This window comes from Diospyros lotus, chromosome 15 (genome assembly GCF_014633365.1).
Source record: "Diospyros lotus cultivar Yz01 chromosome 15, ASM1463336v1, whole genome shotgun sequence".
Taxonomy (NCBI): domain Eukaryota; kingdom Viridiplantae; phylum Streptophyta; class Magnoliopsida; order Ericales; family Ebenaceae; genus Diospyros; species Diospyros lotus.
In genome coordinates, this window is record NC_068352.1 from 5085398 (window position 1) to 5103932 (window position 18535).

Consider the following 18535-nt stretch of genomic DNA (forward strand, 5'->3'; position numbering starts at 1 on the left):
TATCTTGTGGTTTTCATTTATTATTAATCTTAAATATAATTTATTATATTTATCAAATATATTTTTCAATAAAATTATTAATTAAGAATATTTATTAAAATTAAAAAAAATTATTACTCAATTCACCCCTCTCTTGAGTGTCCATACTTCATGGACCAACACTAGCTGCATTTCATGCAATATGCCATGTGACTAACCATTCTTCATCAGTATCTTATACTAATCAAAGATAGTAGCTCATGTGTTAGTCCATAATTAATTAATTGTAGTCCCCATCTGAAAAATCTCAAAACTAAGAATACTTTTAAAAAATCATGTGTTATACATCATTGTCACATATTATAAATAATTTAAGAATATGATCATTAAGAAATCTAAGAACTCATTCATATACATTTGGAGAACAATGAATTAAGAAATAACCATTTTATTAATTACAAAAATATTGTTCATATATTCCTATTACATATTAGATGTAATCTAAATCCAACATTGGAGCATACATCACTAACACATATATATTGAAGCCAAACTTAATAAGAGCTCAAGTGTCCCAAATCATCATTATTGCAATCACCCCAACACCTAAAAGGGTTGCCAAGAACCTATAAAAGGCCGTGTCAAAGAATATTGGCTTTTGTGGAGAGTGCCCTTTGGCCAATAGAAGATTAATGGACACATACACAAAGACGCCACACGCGAAGCCCATTGAGATGGCAAAAATCCAATCGGCCACAACCCCCTGAGTTGTGGCGTCTATGATGATCCCAATGGCCACACCAATGGGGCTTGAGATCGCGAAACCAAGGGCATGGGACACACACAATAAGAAGGGGCGGTTCGGGAACATCCTAGTCAGGGCTATTCCCATTGCAATGACTGCAAATATCTTGTGCAAGCAAATATTCCATAGAGCTTTCCAAGCATCACCCTCTGTTTCTGCAACCCCAATTGCGATGCCTTTAAAGACCGAATTGAAACACAGGGCAACTATCGGTAAGATGGTATCACCAAACGATTTGGCGGTGACAAGAGAGGTGCCTTTGACAAAGCTATTGTCAACGCCATCATCATGGACCTGTCAAAATAGTGAAAACGAACATTGAAAAATATAAAAAGCCTATCGAACGAGCCCTTAGTTATTGCTTTGAACTTCGTAGGTTTAAAAAGGTGCAACTTACCAGATAGTTAGACTCTGAAATCTTATCTTTGCTACTATCTTTTGTTTTGCCTGTACCAAAGAAAGTAGTAGTCAGTGTTAAAAGAAAAACCAAAACCCAAAACAATAAATATATATTTTTTTGCTATGGATGAATGAATTTCTATGTCAGTGAATATTTCTGCCTAACCAACTTAATGAAGAGTTGAACTCTAAATATATAAATAATATAGGTAAATATGGCATAACACTCCTCAAATTTGTCTAAATTGCAGTGATTACGTGTGTGCTTTCAAATATGTCATCGACCATACTTAACTTTATATACGGCATAACACTAAATCCCATATGAAAATTCTATTTGCAACCATACATTTTGTTTTTCACAACCCATTTTTAATATTTCTAAAATATCTTGAAATAAAAACTCATATTTGCCCTTCATTTAAATCTTTGACGCTCAACGACCCATCATTACTCTTCAAACGTGTTCACTCACTTTCTCAACCATGATCACCATAGCCACTTTACTCACCCACTGAACATCGCACAACCACTATTATTCAACACTTAGCATTACGCAACCACTATTATTCAACACCAAACATTGCTCAGGTCAGTTCTTCTCGCCATAACCAATTACCAGTACTATCAGCAGTTACTACTAACGATAGAAGATTATTATCCAGCGATGGAAGATTATTATCCACTATTATTTACGTAGAGTTTGACGAAGAAGATAACGAGTATTTCTATTTCGGCAAGAAACAACATAATTTACAACATCTATCACTAGTTCAATAACATAATTTACATATAGATAGACGATGGATGAATTAAAAAAATAAGATTAATTAAAAAATAAAAAATACGTCTTGAAACCCACCTCGAACCCTGGGGTTCGGGAGCTAGGGGATGCCTTCGAACCCCAGGGTTAGGGGGCTAGAGAATGCCCCGAACTTCGGGGTTGGGGGATGTCCCCGAACCTCGGGGTTTAGGGGATGCCTCCGAACCCCGGGGTTCGGGGGCTAGAGAATGCCCCGAACTTCGGGGTTCTGGGGCTAGGGAATGCCCCGAACCTCGGGGTTCGGGGTTGGGGATGCCCCCGAACCTCGGGATTCAGAGGCTAGGGGATGCCCCGAACCATGGGGTTCGGGGAACCCCGAATTTCAAGGTTCAGTAAGCACCCTGAATTCATAGATTCGGAAAAAATCAGTTCTCCCGAATCTATGAATTCGAAAAAGATCATTTTTCCCAAAATTATGAATTCGGGAGAATTGCATTCTCCCGAACCTTGAGGTTGGGAGAATGCAATTCTCCCGAATTCAATTATATAACATATTATATAATTAATATAATGTTATATAATAATATATAATATGCGGACTATCCATTCTCTCGAACCCTGAGGTTCGGGAGAATGCAAATGTATATAATATATTATATTTTATTATATATTATATGTATATTCTACTATTATATTATATATAATATATTATATATATATTATAACTATATATAATGATTTTATATAAATTATTTTAAATATATATAAATTATTCCGAATCATAGTGCCCCAAATATTTGGATTAATATTATATTTATTTTTTATTGAATTAATGTTGCTTTAATTTTAATTTTTTTGAGTTAAATATAAATCGTAATAAAATTATATTTATTTTTATTTATTTAAAATTTATATTAAATTTATGACATTTTATTATAAATTAAATAAAATTAATTTAAATAAAATCTAACAACAAATAGTAAACTGAAGAAGAAGAAAAAGAAAAAGGAGGAGGAGGAGAAGGGGGATGAGGTTTGATGCAAGTAGGATGTCTTTTTTGAGAGATGATATTTGGAGGGTATCTTTAGAATAAAAATGGTTGTAAAAAATAATAAATGTGATTGTAAATAGTAAAATCTAATATTTTACTTTTCAGTAATTAAGATTACGAAAAGCAAAAAATATAACGACAAATAGAATTTTCCAATCCCTTAACTATTAAGTAATGACTGTTAATTTTTTAAAATCTCCAAAATGCCCTTCTTCTCTGCACACACTATAATTATACGAAAATTAAAAATAAAAATACTAGGAATGGTATGCGACCATCACCAACTCACCACTGCCATGTTAGAAGAACCCAATGCCATTGGTTCTACCATATATACATACATATATATATATATATATAGAGAGAGAGAGAGAGAGAGAGAGAGAGAGAGAGAGAGAAAGAAAGAAAGACAGCAATGGCGTTTATTCTCATCGTCGACTTTCAGTTAGACGTTCAATGATGAGGAAAAACATCATCCCTTTCTTTGTGTTTGGTGGTTCAAAGGAGATAAATCGCAAAACACAAAATTCTGGGTTTGAGAGTTAGTCTCTGAATCACAATCTTTCCAAATCTGGTTCTAATTTCTTAATCTGAAAAATCAAAACCAAATTTGGAAACCCTTCTTAATCGGAACCCTGTTCTGGCTTTTGATTCGGAATTTGAATGCAAACCAAAACATAGATCCCAGTTTTCAGTTGTGGAGCCAAAGAAGAATTTTAGTTCGGGTCAGGACTAATTTTAGCTCTGGCCAAATTATAAAAATTATAATTATTCATATTAATATATATAAAAAATAAAAAAACCAGCTGGGGCCTTGCCCCAGCTGGCAAACATGTGGCTCCGCCACTGCCAGTTTTGTGGGGGGGGGGGGGGGGGGGGGGGGGGGAAAGAATAGGTGATGATTCGATCGAAAACCCAGATGGTTGAGTTTTCCTCAAACCCAACTATATGGGTTCTTGATCGGTTAATTAGAAAACCCAGATAGTTGGTTTTATAGAAAACCAATCATTTGGGTTCCAGTCTGAAAGAAGGTAGGAGAGAGAGAGAGAGAGAGAGAGAGAGAGAGAGAGTCATCTAAACGATCGTCAGACCAATGACAGTAGAATGAGAGATTGAAGGAAGTGCATGGAAAGGAGAGGTGAGAGAAGTTGAGAAGAAATAACTTAGATTTAAGGACATATTGGTCAAATCTCATACTTTGTTAATAGCAATGGAAGTACATATCATTTTTGAAAATATGAAGGTAGTTAGAATATTTTTATTAAACCTCACCGGTGGTTATGTGAATTTAGCCAAATAATATCGAGAATGGAGGCAGCCTAATCGAACAGTTTGGATCAAGCTGTTCTATGAAAAAACAGATGAAACATTCATCTGAGTGATTTCACACAAGCTGTTCAATGACTTATAAAACACAATCCGTTTGAGTAACCGGGAAGAACACTCAATTGGATCCAACAAAGTTACCGAGAAATTTGAATCCGTTGCCTTATCGTTGAGAAAAAACATGAGATTTTAATTAATGCAAATTCGTCTGTTCATAAGGCCCAATCTCAAAAACTGGTCATATATTCTGCCAATAATATTATCAAACAAAGAAAAGTCTTCTGTTTGGCCACCCAGAAAATGCACCAAGAAAATCAATTTGGCCCAAACAAATTACAGGAAGAACATCTAAAACACACGAACCTTGAAGCTCGACGTCGCCATTGCGGGACCCATTTCCCTGCTTCCCGTAAACATGAGAAATCAAGCAATCAGACAACATGGTGAGCAAATACCCAGCACTCGCCAGCATAAAGGCGAACGGGTATTCTTTGGTCGTCAAGTCCCCAAAAGTCTCATTCGAATCGCTGAGAAAATGCATGAGAGCCATGCCCAGAAACACGCCGCCAGCAAACTGCGTGCCCAGAACCAAAAAACCCTCGTTCAAGTTCATGAAATAGAGTGACATGCCGCCGGAGAACGTGCCGGAGAAGACGATTATCAAGCACCATATCTTCACCAAGATCAAGGAACTCTCCCGGAGATTGGGCTTGCTAGTGTCGACGGAGGCATCGGCGTCCAAGTCAGAGTCGTCGTGGCCGCCATGGGCGGCGGCAGAGAGGACGAGGAGGAGGAGGAGGAAGAAGAGGCGGTACATGGCGGCGATGGCGGAGATGAGTTCCGGACTGCCATTTTTATAGACTCGAAGGTTTGTCAGTAGTAGTAGTAGTAGTGCTAGTGGTGGTGGTGCTACAAAGACTACGACAAATCTACAAAGGACAAATTTCAAGACGACAATCTTTGAGAAATTTTGTTATATTCTTCCACTTTTGGTTATTTACACTTTTGACTCTGTTATACTTTCACAACATGTTTGGTTCACGAGACAAGGATTAGTTTAGGCTTAATACATACAGTACATTCTTAATAATTAAAAAATATAATATTTAATTTTTAATATATAAAACATCACAATTCGATATCTCAACTATTGCTTTTAAGTCCTTAAAGTGACAAAATATTATCATGTGTATAACGCACATGTTATCTCGAGTAACATGTCACGTGAATGGTTGTTGGCTTTATTTAAATAAGTTGATTTGTTTGTTGTGCTCCTTTAACAATTAAAAATATAGGATTTGATTCATAATGTATATAGGGACGGACCTAGGAATTTTTACCTGGGGGGTTTCAAAATTTTTTTCCAATCATGAACTTCACCAATAATTTTTTTTTTTTCAATAACAAAATCAGGGACAGAACTATGATTTTAACATAATCTGGAAAAGAAAAGAAGAAGGTGGGGAGCTAGGTTGGTGAAGGAGGCGGGGGGGCTTGGGATTAGGCTGGATTTTGGGGGCTTAGAATAAAAAAAATATTATTTTTAGTGTTCAAAATCCATTTTAAAAAAAAATTGAGGGGCTAAAACCCACCATGTCCACCCCTGAATGTATAAAAATATCAAGATTTTGTATCTATACTATTATAAATTATTATTTTTAATCATTTCCTTAACTAAGAAGAGTAAATAAAGTTGTCATCTATGCCACATAGAACATACACGTAGAGAAAAGAAAAGACCGTGTTATAAAAAAAATCACATCAGATTAAAATTTACTTTGATGGGAAAACATAAAATTACTCATAACTTAAAAAAATGTAAATTCCAAACATCTAAGTCACTAACCAAAAAAATGCTACATTTTTCCGTTCTCAATCACAAAAATATAACTGAACTAATCTCCATTATTTCTCTTTATTGAACTCGGTTCTATCACTCTCTCACTTTCCTATTTATATTCTTTTTTTTTTTTTGTCTCGGGATAAAGATTTAAAGTAATAATTTTTAATAGTTAAGATATATAATTTTAATGTTTTGCACATTAAAGACTAGAAGCTATATTTTTTAATTATTGAAGAAGCACAATAAACTAGTCAATCTATTCAATTACTATCAACCAGTTATCTATGTGGCGTGTCAATTACGAAAACGAACACGTTCATATATGTACTAATGTTTAGACACTATAAAGATTGAAAATAATAATTTTTAATAATTAAAATATTAAATTTTAACATTTTACATATCAAACATTAAACGTTACAATTTTTAATTACTAAAAAAAACCAACCATTAGTGTATGTTGGCCATAAAAATTAATTGCTTGGGCGAAAATGATCATCTATTTCTTCCCTAGTATTTATTATTTGTATTATTATTTTTGTTGTGCATGAATGTATATGTGTTGAATGTGTGGGAATGTTAGTTGTCCCACATTGATTGGTGAAGAGGGATAATGTGAATATAAATAACCCAAATTATGATATTAGATTTGGTCCTTAAGGGGTTTCCAAATTTTGTGAGCGAATGAACCCATACCCATGCAAGCCCTGCCACCACAGTCGTCCATCTTGTCAGTCAGATTGGAAGGAATAAAATAATATATTTTTTAGTAAAAAATTATTTAATATATTATTTTAATTTTAATTTTAATTTTCTTTTTATCCGGACACCATTCCGAAAATTGCACGACGTGTCCAGCTGTCCAGCGCCGCCCAGATTTCTTGCAGTGCTGTCACGGTCCCAACAACTTCCAGATTTCTAGCTTCCCAGTTTTCTACCTTGTTGTTACACCTTTCCAGCATTCGCGACTGTTTTTCATGGATTGTCTGTTGTCTTGTTGGGATAGGTTCAGCTATATAGCTAAACTCCATACTTCTGCTTGATACGAAAATTCTAAAAAATTTTCTCTTTCTTCATTGTTCACCAGAGAGTTTAATTCCATTTTTCAATCTTTCTTTTATCTAAAATAGAGAGCAAAATATGACTTCGAGTTCTGCCAGCTCCAGTCGTTCTTGGCTGTTGTTCTACTGGTGAGATCGTTTCATCCTACTAAGACTATCGCCGTAGTCTGCCAACTACAAGTGTAGGGTGATTCTGTCTTCAGGACAGCACGTTTGCGCAACTTGATTTGTAATATTTTTCTGTTCCTTCGCTGCCCCGGTCGTCGCTCCAAACATAACTCCGCCTACCGTGCCTAGTGCCGCCTCTTCCATTGTTGTTGGGCTTGCTGTCGCCAAGGCGACTCCTCATGTTGAAAAACCACAACAATTTAATGGCAAAGAATTTAAAAGATGGCAACATAAAATGGTGTTTTACCTCATCATGGTGAACTTGACTCATATCCTTAAGGAGGATTGCCCGATTACAACCGAAGAAAACAACACTCCCGAAACTGAAGCTTCCAAAGAAGGCTAGCTGTATTCTGACTTTCTATGTCAGAATTATATTTTGAGTCATGAATTGACAGATTCACTCTATAATGTTTATTGCAAAGCCTATCAGACGTGTAGGGCAAATGTGGGAAGCTTTAGATAAGAACTATAACCTGAAAGATGCTAGCACTAAGAAATTTCTCGTGAGGAAGTTTTTAGACTTCAAAGTAGTTGATACCAAACTGGTAGTTAACCAGATAGAAGAATTGAAAATCATTATTAGTGATTTGCACAGTGAGCGAATGGTCATTAATGAACCATTCCAAGTCGCTATTGTGATTGAGAAATTGCCACATTCGTGAAAAGATTTCAAGAATTATCTCAAGCACAAGTGAAATGAGTTGTCTATAGAGGATCTAGCCCTTAGACTCCATATTGAAAAGGACAATAGAAAGGGAGATAAAATATCTCACAAGTTTGAAATAAGGGCCAATATTACTGAGGCTCCGGCTCCAAGGTCCCAACCCAAAAAGAAAGAAGCGAAGAAGAAGAGTGGCACCTAGGTCCTAAAAATACTATTAACAAACGCATCCAAAGCAGTTGTTGGGTGTGTGGGAAAATGGGTCATAGAGCTATTGACTGCTGTCACAAGAAGGGACAGAGCTTTAGTAACAACCAGCGCAAAACCAAGCCTAATCAGGCCAATGTGATATAAGATGACAATTTTATTGCAGTCACTTTTGATGTTTTCATGGTTACTGATAACAAGGGCTGGTGGATTGATATAGTGGCCACGAGGCACATTTGTGGGGACAAGTCTCTGTTCACCACTTATGAAAAATTAGACTGCATTGAGAAGCTGTATATGGGTAATCTTCTACTGTGGAAGGAAAAGGCAAGATATTGCTGATATGAACCTCTAGAAAAATACTTACCCTCACTGATGTCTGGCATGTGCCTAAAATTCAGAAGAGTTTAGGTTTTGGAACTATGTTGAACAAATATGTGTTTAGACTTGTATTTGAGTCAAACAAATTTACTCTGACTAAGGAGGGTTTGTATTGTTAGTTCTATATAATGGCAAATATATCCCAAGAGGGAGGGTGAATTGGGATTTGGGTAAATTTTTCAATAATTTGAAAACTTTGGCTTAAAGGATACTATGTTTCGAAACTTGAGGAAGTATGTTTCGAAACAAACTTTTCTGTCAAGTATGTTTCGAAATATAGATGAGTATGTTTCGAAATCAAGCTTACTGGCAGGTATGTTTCGAAACCTACTAAGGTGTGTTTCGAAATAGTGCTCACTGATTTGCAAATAATAAAACTCCTTTAGGTTTTCAAAAATGATTCTTTTAAACAACTTGAATAAGAATAATAACAAGTAGGAACGAGAAATCAAGTACACGTAAGATTTATAGTGGTTCGGCACTTGCTTACTCCACTACCTTCAAGCTTACCCACTTGAAGAATTTGCAAACCACAATCACTTTTACTAGCGATCAAAGACACCAAGGGTTTTACCACGGTTCACCCTAAAACCTTACATATTGAGTTTTTCCGAGCTCAATTCAAACCTTACAACAAGATAAATAAGATTTATCTTATACAACTCAACAATTTAAATGTAATTAAAAACACCTTACCAAATAGTTATAGCAAACCTATTGGTATGGAATGAGGAGAGCTTGAAGAAATGAGAGCTTTGGATTTGAGTTGCTTCTCCTGTTAGTACCACAATGCACACCGAGGAATGATTGAAAGGAACTTCTTTGAGAGTTTGTTAGAAGAGCTTTTTTCACTTGTGCTTGTGGCAAGAATCTCTTGTAGATGTGTAAAAATTGTGTATGCTTGGGAGAGAGATCTTCTTGTGTTCAAAGAGTTGTTATATATATATTAAATGGATAAACTTTTGGCTAATTATAACCGTTAGAGATAAGATAAGAAAGTAGATTTCGAAATATACTTATCAGGTTTTGAAACAACTCATTTTTACACAAAGGTTTCAAAATACAGATAACATGTTTCGAAACATACAGCCTTTACAGCTGGATATGCACCAAGAGACAAAATGAGTGGAAGACTTCTCTTTAAAAAACAAAATGATCAAGTTTTATTCTCCACTTAAAACATACATGTATTTTGAACATCAGGGTATGGGTATAATTTTAAAAATAGATTATTAAAATAGCTTTTCAAATAAAGTGCAAAGACATGAAATTTTTTTGAAATTCTTCTGACAGAGACAGATGTTTCGAAATATGAAAAGTAGGTTTCGAAACATACTTCAGAAACATGTTGAACAAGGATACACTACTGACAAATGTTTCGAAATATACTAAATATGTTTCGAAACATAGGCTTGGATTTCAAATAGATTTCAAAATACATCATATAGATTAAGCACAACTTGAACCCTTTTTAATATACATCTTGAAACAAGTTTAGAAACATAGCAGACTGATGTTTCGAAATACATCATATTGAAGAGCATTTCGAATCAACATTATAGAACTATGTTTCGAAACATAGAAACATAGTTTCAAAATATGATGAGATAAAAATGGATTTTTAAAACATTTGACCTTAAGCGCCAAAACACTAATCATACATGTTTCGAAATATGAGATTTTCATATGATTTTTCATCAAACACATTTTCTCATATACCAAAAAATATGATATAACATGTATATGGGAAGGGGCTATCTACATGATGGAATGTTTAAACTTAATGTATTAGCCCAAGTTCCTAAGAATAATAATAAGAACAACTCTTCTGTTTATATTGTTGAGTTGTGTGATGTTTGGCATTCAAGGTTGGGGCATGTCAATTATCATTATGTAACTTTAGGACTGTTGCCTAACTTTAACATTGATAAAAGACATAAAATGTGAAGCTTGTGTTGAATCAAAGTTTGCAAGAAAGTCGTTTCCACCATTGGAAAGAAACAATGAATTACTTGATTTAATTCACAGTGATGTTTGTGACATAAAAAATACTCATATCAGAGGTGGTACAAAATACCTTGTCACATTTATGGACGACTGTAGTAAATATTGTTATGTATATTTACTGCATAGTAGAGATGAGATCTTAGATGTTTTCATAACATATAAGGCAGGAGTTAAAAATCAACTTGGAAAGAAATTAAAAGTGCTATGATCAAATAGAGGCGGTGAGTATGAATCATCGTCTTTTTCTGAGTTTTATGAAGTTCTTGGTATAATCCATCAAACGACAACACCTTATACACCACAACAAAATGATATAACTGAAAGAAAAAATCGAACATTAAAAGACATGGTTAATTGTATGTTAAATAGTTCAGGGTTACCCCATAATTTGTGAGGGGGAAGCTTTGCTTACTTCAAATTTAATATTGAATAGAATTCCACATAAGAAGACTGATAAGTCTCCTTATGAAGTGTGGAATGGGAAGCAACCCTCCTATAAAATATTGAAAGTGTGGGGGTGTTTTGCAAATGTACAAGTGCCTCTACCAAAAAAGACTAAACTTGGACTTAAAACTATTGATTGTGTTTTTATTGGCTATGCTTTGCATAGTGCGACATATAGATTCCTAGTTATAAAATCAGAAATTCCTGGTATTAATAACAATACAATTATGGAATCTATTGAAGTTGAATTCTTTAAGAATATATTTCCTTTTAAGAAAGAAAGACACAATGATGGTGGTACCAAAAAGAATTATGAGACAAGTTCTTTGAAAGGTCAAGATGATCAAGAAACTAAATTTGAACCTAAAAGAAGCAAAAGAGTCAAGAAAGCTTGGTCGTTTGGACTAGATTTTGTAACCTATATGTTGGAAGCTGAGCCTCAAACCTTTGATAAAGCTATGTCTTTATCTGACTCTCCATATTGGGAAAAAACTATCAATAGTGAAATAGAATCCATTATGCAAAATAACATGGGTATTGGTGAACTTATCTCTCATAAGTAAACCAATTGGATGCAAATGGATCTTCAAAAGAAAATTGAAGGCTGATGGCACTATTGATAAATATAAGGCTCGCTTAGTAGTCAAAGATATCGTCAAAAAGAAGGGCTAGATTTCTTTGATACCTACTCCCCAGTGACGAGGATCACATTTATAAGAATGCTGATTGCTATAGTAGCTTTACACAATTTGAAAATTCACCAAATGGATGTAAAGATTGCATTCTTAAATGGAGATTTAGAAGCAGAAGTCTATGTAGAACAACCTGAAGGGTTTGTTGTAAAGGGATATGAAAAGAGTTTATAAACTGCTAAAGTCTCTTTATGGGCTAAAACAAGCACTCAAACAATGGCATGAGAAATTTGATCACACTATGTTATCAAATGGGTTTAAGATAAATGAGTGTGATAAATGTGTTTATGTTAAAAACATAAATCATGAATGTGTCATTGTGTGCTTGTATGTAGATGATATGCTGATAGTGGATACTAACAGAAATGTCATAGAATCTATAAAGAATATGCTGAATTCTAATTTTGGCATGAAAAACCTTGGTCTTTCCGATGTTATGTTATTCATGGAATTCGAATAATCAAAATTTTTGAAGGATATGTGTTTTCTCAATCACACTATAAGAAAAAGTGTTGAGAAATTATGGTCATTATGATTATGAGAGTAAGCCAACAGTTACTCCATTTGATCCAAATTCTAAGTTGAAGAAGAATAATGGTGAAGGTGTATCTCCTCTAGAATACTCAAGGGTCATTGGAAGTTTGATAAACATAATGAATTGTATAAGACCTGATATTGCCTACTCAATAGGTAGATTGGCAAGATACATGAGCAATCCTGGACATGATCATTGGGTTACACTAGTCAAGGTACTTAGATACTTAAAGTACACACTTGACTATGGATTAAATTATATGAGGTATCCACCAGTATTGGAAGGATTTAGTGATGCTAATTGGATATCTGATAGCTTAGAGACTAAATCAACCAGTCCATATGTATTCACCTTAGGTGGTGCTGTTGTGTCATCGAAGTCTTAAAAAAAGACGTGTATAGCACGATCTACAATGGGATAAGAGTTTATAGCTCTTGATAAAGCAGGTGAAGAAGGATAATGGCTTCGACATTTCCTTAAAGACATTCCATTGTAGCCAAAGCTTGTAAATGCTATATGTATATATTGTGACAAATTAGCTGCTTTGATGAGAGCTAAGAACAGTGTCTACAATGGAAAGTTTAGACATATAAGGTGTAAGCATAATACAATAAGGCAACTGCTCACTAATGGAATAATTTCCATTGATTATGTAAAATCGAAAGAAAATATAGCATATCCTTTGACAAAAGGAGTGACAGAGAGCAGGTCGCACATACAACCAAAGGAATGGGGCTAAAGCCTATGAAATGAATTATCCAGTGGTAATCTAACCTAGTTGACTGGTGACCCCAAGATCTAGGTTAAATAGGCAAACTGGATGGAATAATTTATAGTTAACACACTGAGAAACTTCTAGTTTCTTCCCATTTCTGAGGTGTAATTAGAGTGTGTGTTATATTGGTGTTTAAGGTAATATTTGTAACACCCCGCTCCAATCGAAGGGCATTATAAATGTGGAAAACATCATCACGGATTTTGGGGATATATATTTTTTCATAAATATATAATATAACGTCTGTACGTGAATAGTATACTAGGTAAGTTCTCAGGAAAAAGATGTGGGTCACAAGGAACACACTTAAATACCAAATTTTTCCTTAGTCAGAACTTTTCTAGACATGCACTTTCACTACACAACACTTAAATCCATAACCTCCCCAACAATCTTGATTACCTTATCAGCATATCAAACTTAAAAACATCAAGCTAAGACAGGTAATATCATCATAAAATAAATGTGGAAGTTAGATCGAAATTTAATATGGTACATAACTGAAATCATCTTATAACATCAAAATCGTATCATCGTCTAACATGACATCGTCAAAAAGAAATACATATAATACAAAATATATATCCTTCGATCCACCTACAGTTGCTGTCAATCCTTGGTAATTCCTTTCCCTTTGGAACCATTGCTTCCACCTGGAATGTTAGAATATTTCAGGGACAAAAGTCCAACATAAGATGATGAATCATCTAAGTGAGAGTTCAAAAACATTTTCATAAATGTATGCAAGACATGAAATAACCAAATATCACGACAAAACTTGGCCCAAGAGAAACCCACCCAGCACTTAACCCTAACCGGGAAAAATGCAATCTCTCTAAAGGCAACACAATCACATCGACACATTGGCACAACACAGTCATAGCTTAAGAGGGAGCAACGCCAATGCATGAACCCGGGAACCACCCCATCATCATTACGTTCCCACTCAGAAGCTTATGAAGCACGTCAACATCAATCCTGGCCAAATGATGATCAATACCATCCACGTTCACTTCGGAAATAATACTACCGCTCAAAGGCCTCATGGGGTGGTGTCCACTCGCAGCCCTACCATTTAAGTTGGTCTGGGGTGGTGTACACTCTCAGGCTTGCCACTTGTCAACTCCTAAGAGGGGTGTCCACTCTTAGCCCCCGTCACAACTGGGCATTTTCCCTTGGCACGTTTCCCTAGTGTTGTCACTTGAAGTGCCACCTCACAAGTTGACATCCCAAAATAAATCATAATAAATACCTACCAATCTATTTTCTCCAATATTTCTTCACAATAAATCATAATAACCTATGAACATCAAGAGAAAATTATTGGATTTACTTGGATGCTGCGTTTTCTTGCAAAACGAGGCTCTTCGATGCTAAAACTGAGACAACAGAAAGCCCAACTTCAAAACTAATTGCACACACCTAGAACACAATTTTCTAGGATTTCTGGAAAATTTTCCAACCCTTCACGCGCCACGAGTGGGAGAGAGAGTGAGACTGACCCGTGAACTTCACGCGCCAGTCATCTTCTCCGTTGCCGGTACACCGGCGATGCAGAACTCCAATTCCATCTTGCTCACCTCCTTCAATCGATCAGCATGCCACCAAGAATGGCTCGAAAGGATGCCCAGAAGTGGTCCAACTAGAGGCTTAAAGCCTCGGCCAGGCGGACCGCCTAGGTTTCCGGCGAAGCCTCGATATCCCACTTAAATTGCCACCAAAATGCTTGAAACTCTCCAAAAACAATCTACCACTCATAGGAAATGAAAGCCCTCTATCCTCAGCTTTCAATTCATTCAAAAAAGCCTTCGATTGGAAGCTCGAAGTGCTAAAAATTCTCAGCCACTCAAGCTCTATTTATAGCCACAACCGAAACTCGAAATGCCCTTGGCCACCTTACCCATGCCCCTTAGAAGCTCAACCTCCACTGGATCGACCTCAAATCAGCCTTACCTGACAAAAATCACAACTTGCAGGCTGCTCGATTATTCGACTAACTTTCGATCGGATTTCTTGAAAATCCGGCCACCCTCGTGGCTTTTGTCGAGTAATGATAATGTCCAAGCCTTCCCCGACCACTCCTCATGCAAACCCAGTGCTCCAAATGGCTGGTTGGCGATTGCCCATGGCCTGGTCGAATTCCATGGCCACTATTTTCTGATTTTTGCAGTTTTGCCCCAATTATTTTATCTTTTCTGCTTTGGACCTTTTCCATGAAGCCCCTCAACTTTTGATAACTTCTATTGAGTCCCTAAAGTCTTGATCCTTCCATTTTTCCCTTGAAACTTTCAGAAAAATGTCATTTTGACCCTCTCGGGCAACTTTGAAAAATTGCACTTAGGCCGAATTCTCGCTTTGGCCTCAAATCCATTCGTTTCTTCCAAAAATCACTGAAGGGTTTCTCTAATCGATGAATCGAAGCTTCCCTAGGTTTCTGTTTTCATTTCGGGAGTCTCCTACGATTATTCGATTTTATAACCTATTTCATAGCTGTATTTTTGCTGTACCAAAAACTATTCCCGATCTTATTTCTTTCGATGCCATAAATCATATCTCAAATTACTCAACACTTTCATATCATTTTCTTTAGGCATCTCGACTCCAGGGCACTCCCTGTAGTCGATTCGGTCAATTTCCTAGGCTATTATAATATATGTTTTCCCTCAAATCTCAATTTTATAATAAAATACCATTTCTCAATTAACCCGAAGTTCTTGGGTATTACAATATTGATATCTTGCTTGAGAGGAGTAGTGACAGAGTACTCTTAATCAGTATTTACTTATATGAGAGCAGAAGTGGGTCGCTTCTATATGAGAACTGTTCAGATGGTTTGGGTTCTCTAGAGTTCTCATGAATTCAGGATGCTGTCCAGGACCAAAATGGACACTATCGTATAGAACTCAATGGTATAAGATGAGTTGTGTGTGATATCTATTGCCTCGATTTACCATGAGAAGGATAATTCATGAGCTAGTCTCACTATGTCTTCAATAAGTTCGATAGATATTCACTAAGGAAGGTTCAAGTCCAAAAGACACCTTACCTGATGCATAACTTATCTGTTTGCTCTTTGTAATTTTGTGTCAATTTGTTATGTTTTGTCCCAGCACACTTACACTCATGTGGGGGATTGTTGTGCGTGAATGTATACGTGTTGAGTGTGTGGGAATGTTAGTTATCCCACATTGCTTGGTGAAGAGGAATAATGTGAGTATAAATAGCCCAAATCATGATATTGGGTTTGAACCTTAAAGGGCACCCAAAATTTGTGAGCGGGTGAACCCATACCTACACGCGCGCGCCTGTAACATTCCAAAAATTTGGAGACAAGTAAAAATAATTAATTTGAGTGTTTGAGGATATTTTAGAATATTTTGAGATTTTTGAAAAAATACTTATTTATGATATTTTGAAGAAATAGGAAATTAAGGTGATTAATTAAATTAATTGGAAGTATTTATGAAAATAATAAAATAAAATATAGTAAAAATAATAACAATAATAATAGAAATCATAATAATAATGATAATAAAAGAGTTAATCAAATTAAATTAAATTAAATTAATTAATTAACATATATATATATAATTGTATGTGTGTGTGTGGGGCCTTGTTTTGGCCATTACCTTTTGTGGCTTAAAAGCCACTCAAATTTGGTATAAATTAGGGAGGCGTGGGCAGCAAGCAGGGGCCTTTAAAGGCCTTAAAAAGGACGCTCTAGAGCCAGCAAGTAGAGGAAAAATGAGAAGGAAGAAGGGAGGCGCTCGACAGCGAGAAAATGGAAGAAAAGAGAAGGAATTAAGGTGTTTTTTAGGCTATTTGGTGTTTAAAATATTCTGGTAAGTGGGTTAAATTACTGAAAGTGTTATATATTTAAATTATGGATTTTTCACGGTTAGATTCTGTGGATTGTGCGATTAAACTTAAGTAGTTTGAGTCGTAAACTTGTTATTTTCTGTAGAACATTTTATTTTGCATCGGGAGCGTAACAAAGTCAAGAATTGGCCAAATACAGGCAAGCTCCTAACACTCTCCTCATGTTCTTCATTTTCTGCGAGAGTCTTTGTTATTTTTGATATTTTAAACCCTCCCTCACCGTGACTCGGTTCCACGCATTAATAATATTAATCCTCGTGGGAACCACTTTATGAAGTATATTTTATTAATGGGTTTATTGTTAATGGATTGAGTTAAACAGTGATGTCATGGTGTCGTTCATTTCGACTGTCACGGAGCCTCAAATCACTTTGCTTCCCTTGGGAATGATGCCGAACCCATTGGGGCTAGGTTCTTAGAAGTGTTGATTATGGTTTAATAGGGTTATGTTAATAATTTATTATGAATGTGGAGATAGCTTCCTATGTATGAGAAGAGATGAGAATAAGAACAAGAACGATATAATGAAGTTTATGTTTTCATGGAGAAAGTTTGTGAAATGATAAGCTTAAAGTGACTAAGTATTGTGTTATCAGTATGTGTGTCTAAGGGTTTGGGGTACAAAGCCACTGACTGTTGAACGTGGGTCGTGGCAGTTGATGGATGGATGTATGGGTGCTAGTCATCAGCTGATACGATAAGCGCTAGACGGGCCAAAAGAGCTGGTACTTCCAGATTCCCGCATTGGCTTGTGCATATCATGATGTGTGTACTGCATAGGAACTGTGTTGCATTCATGTAGGGACATGCTTGGTGTGTGATGGGATGCGTGAGCATTTGCATGACCCAGTTGGTCTAAGAGCCAACTTGGGTATTCTAGGTGAGCATATGCATTTAGAACATGCCGCATGTGTGTATTCCTATGTGGGCGTAGCAGGGCCCGATGCTTGGTTTATGGGGGCCTTGTCATCACGTTTATGCTACAAAAGCCATTGCATTTCTTATGTGTTGCATTGCATGGTTCTATTGTTACTGTTATTCTGGGTGGGAGTACCATGCCAGGCGTTGGGAGTACCGACTCGGTGAGCTTCGGCTCGGCTTAGATATTAGCTCAGGGGTGGCCTGAGGGAAGACCAAGATCGCAAAAGGATATGACAATGTGATGGATGACAGGAAGAACATATGAGGGTATGATGAGTATCAGGAAGAGTATGTAACGAGTATTAGGAAAAGCCGACTAATGTTAGGAAAAGGCGAGTCTTTATGGATAATGATATGGTAGTCTATGTTAGGCTGCAACAGGTTTGTATGCGGGACCTGGGTGCCGAAGTGTGACTTATGTGGGCTCCTGGTTCCTTATGTGCAGTTAACTTTATGTTATGCATATAGAAGTAAGGCACGTATGGATCATGACATGGTGTGGTTGCATTGGCATGAATTGCATGGGGTGTCATGGGAAGAGTCCTATCTTAAACCTATAACCTTTCTTTCATGAGCTTGCTGAGTCTCGCGACTCACGTTTGTTTTCCATCATTCCAAGTTAAGGATTCGTCTGT

The 18535-nt window shown here is 36.1% G+C and overlaps 1 protein-coding gene across 1 annotated transcript in view; it reads right to left on the reverse strand.

Moving 5' to 3' along the window:
• Positions 1–462: 462 nt before the first annotated feature.
• LOC127792330 (zinc transporter 11-like) overlaps positions 463–18535 on the reverse strand; it is a 31849-nt gene continuing 13776 nt past the window's right edge. Inside the window, exons 3-5 of the mRNA XM_052322792.1 lie at positions 4687–5252; positions 1182–1231; positions 463–1078 (exon numbers count right to left, since the gene is read on the reverse strand). Of these exons, the coding sequence (XP_052178752.1) occupies positions 545–1078; positions 1182–1231; positions 4687–5252 (1150 nt within the window). The 3' untranslated portion in view covers positions 463–544. The remainder of the gene's footprint in view (positions 1079–1181; positions 1232–4686; positions 5253–18535) is intronic.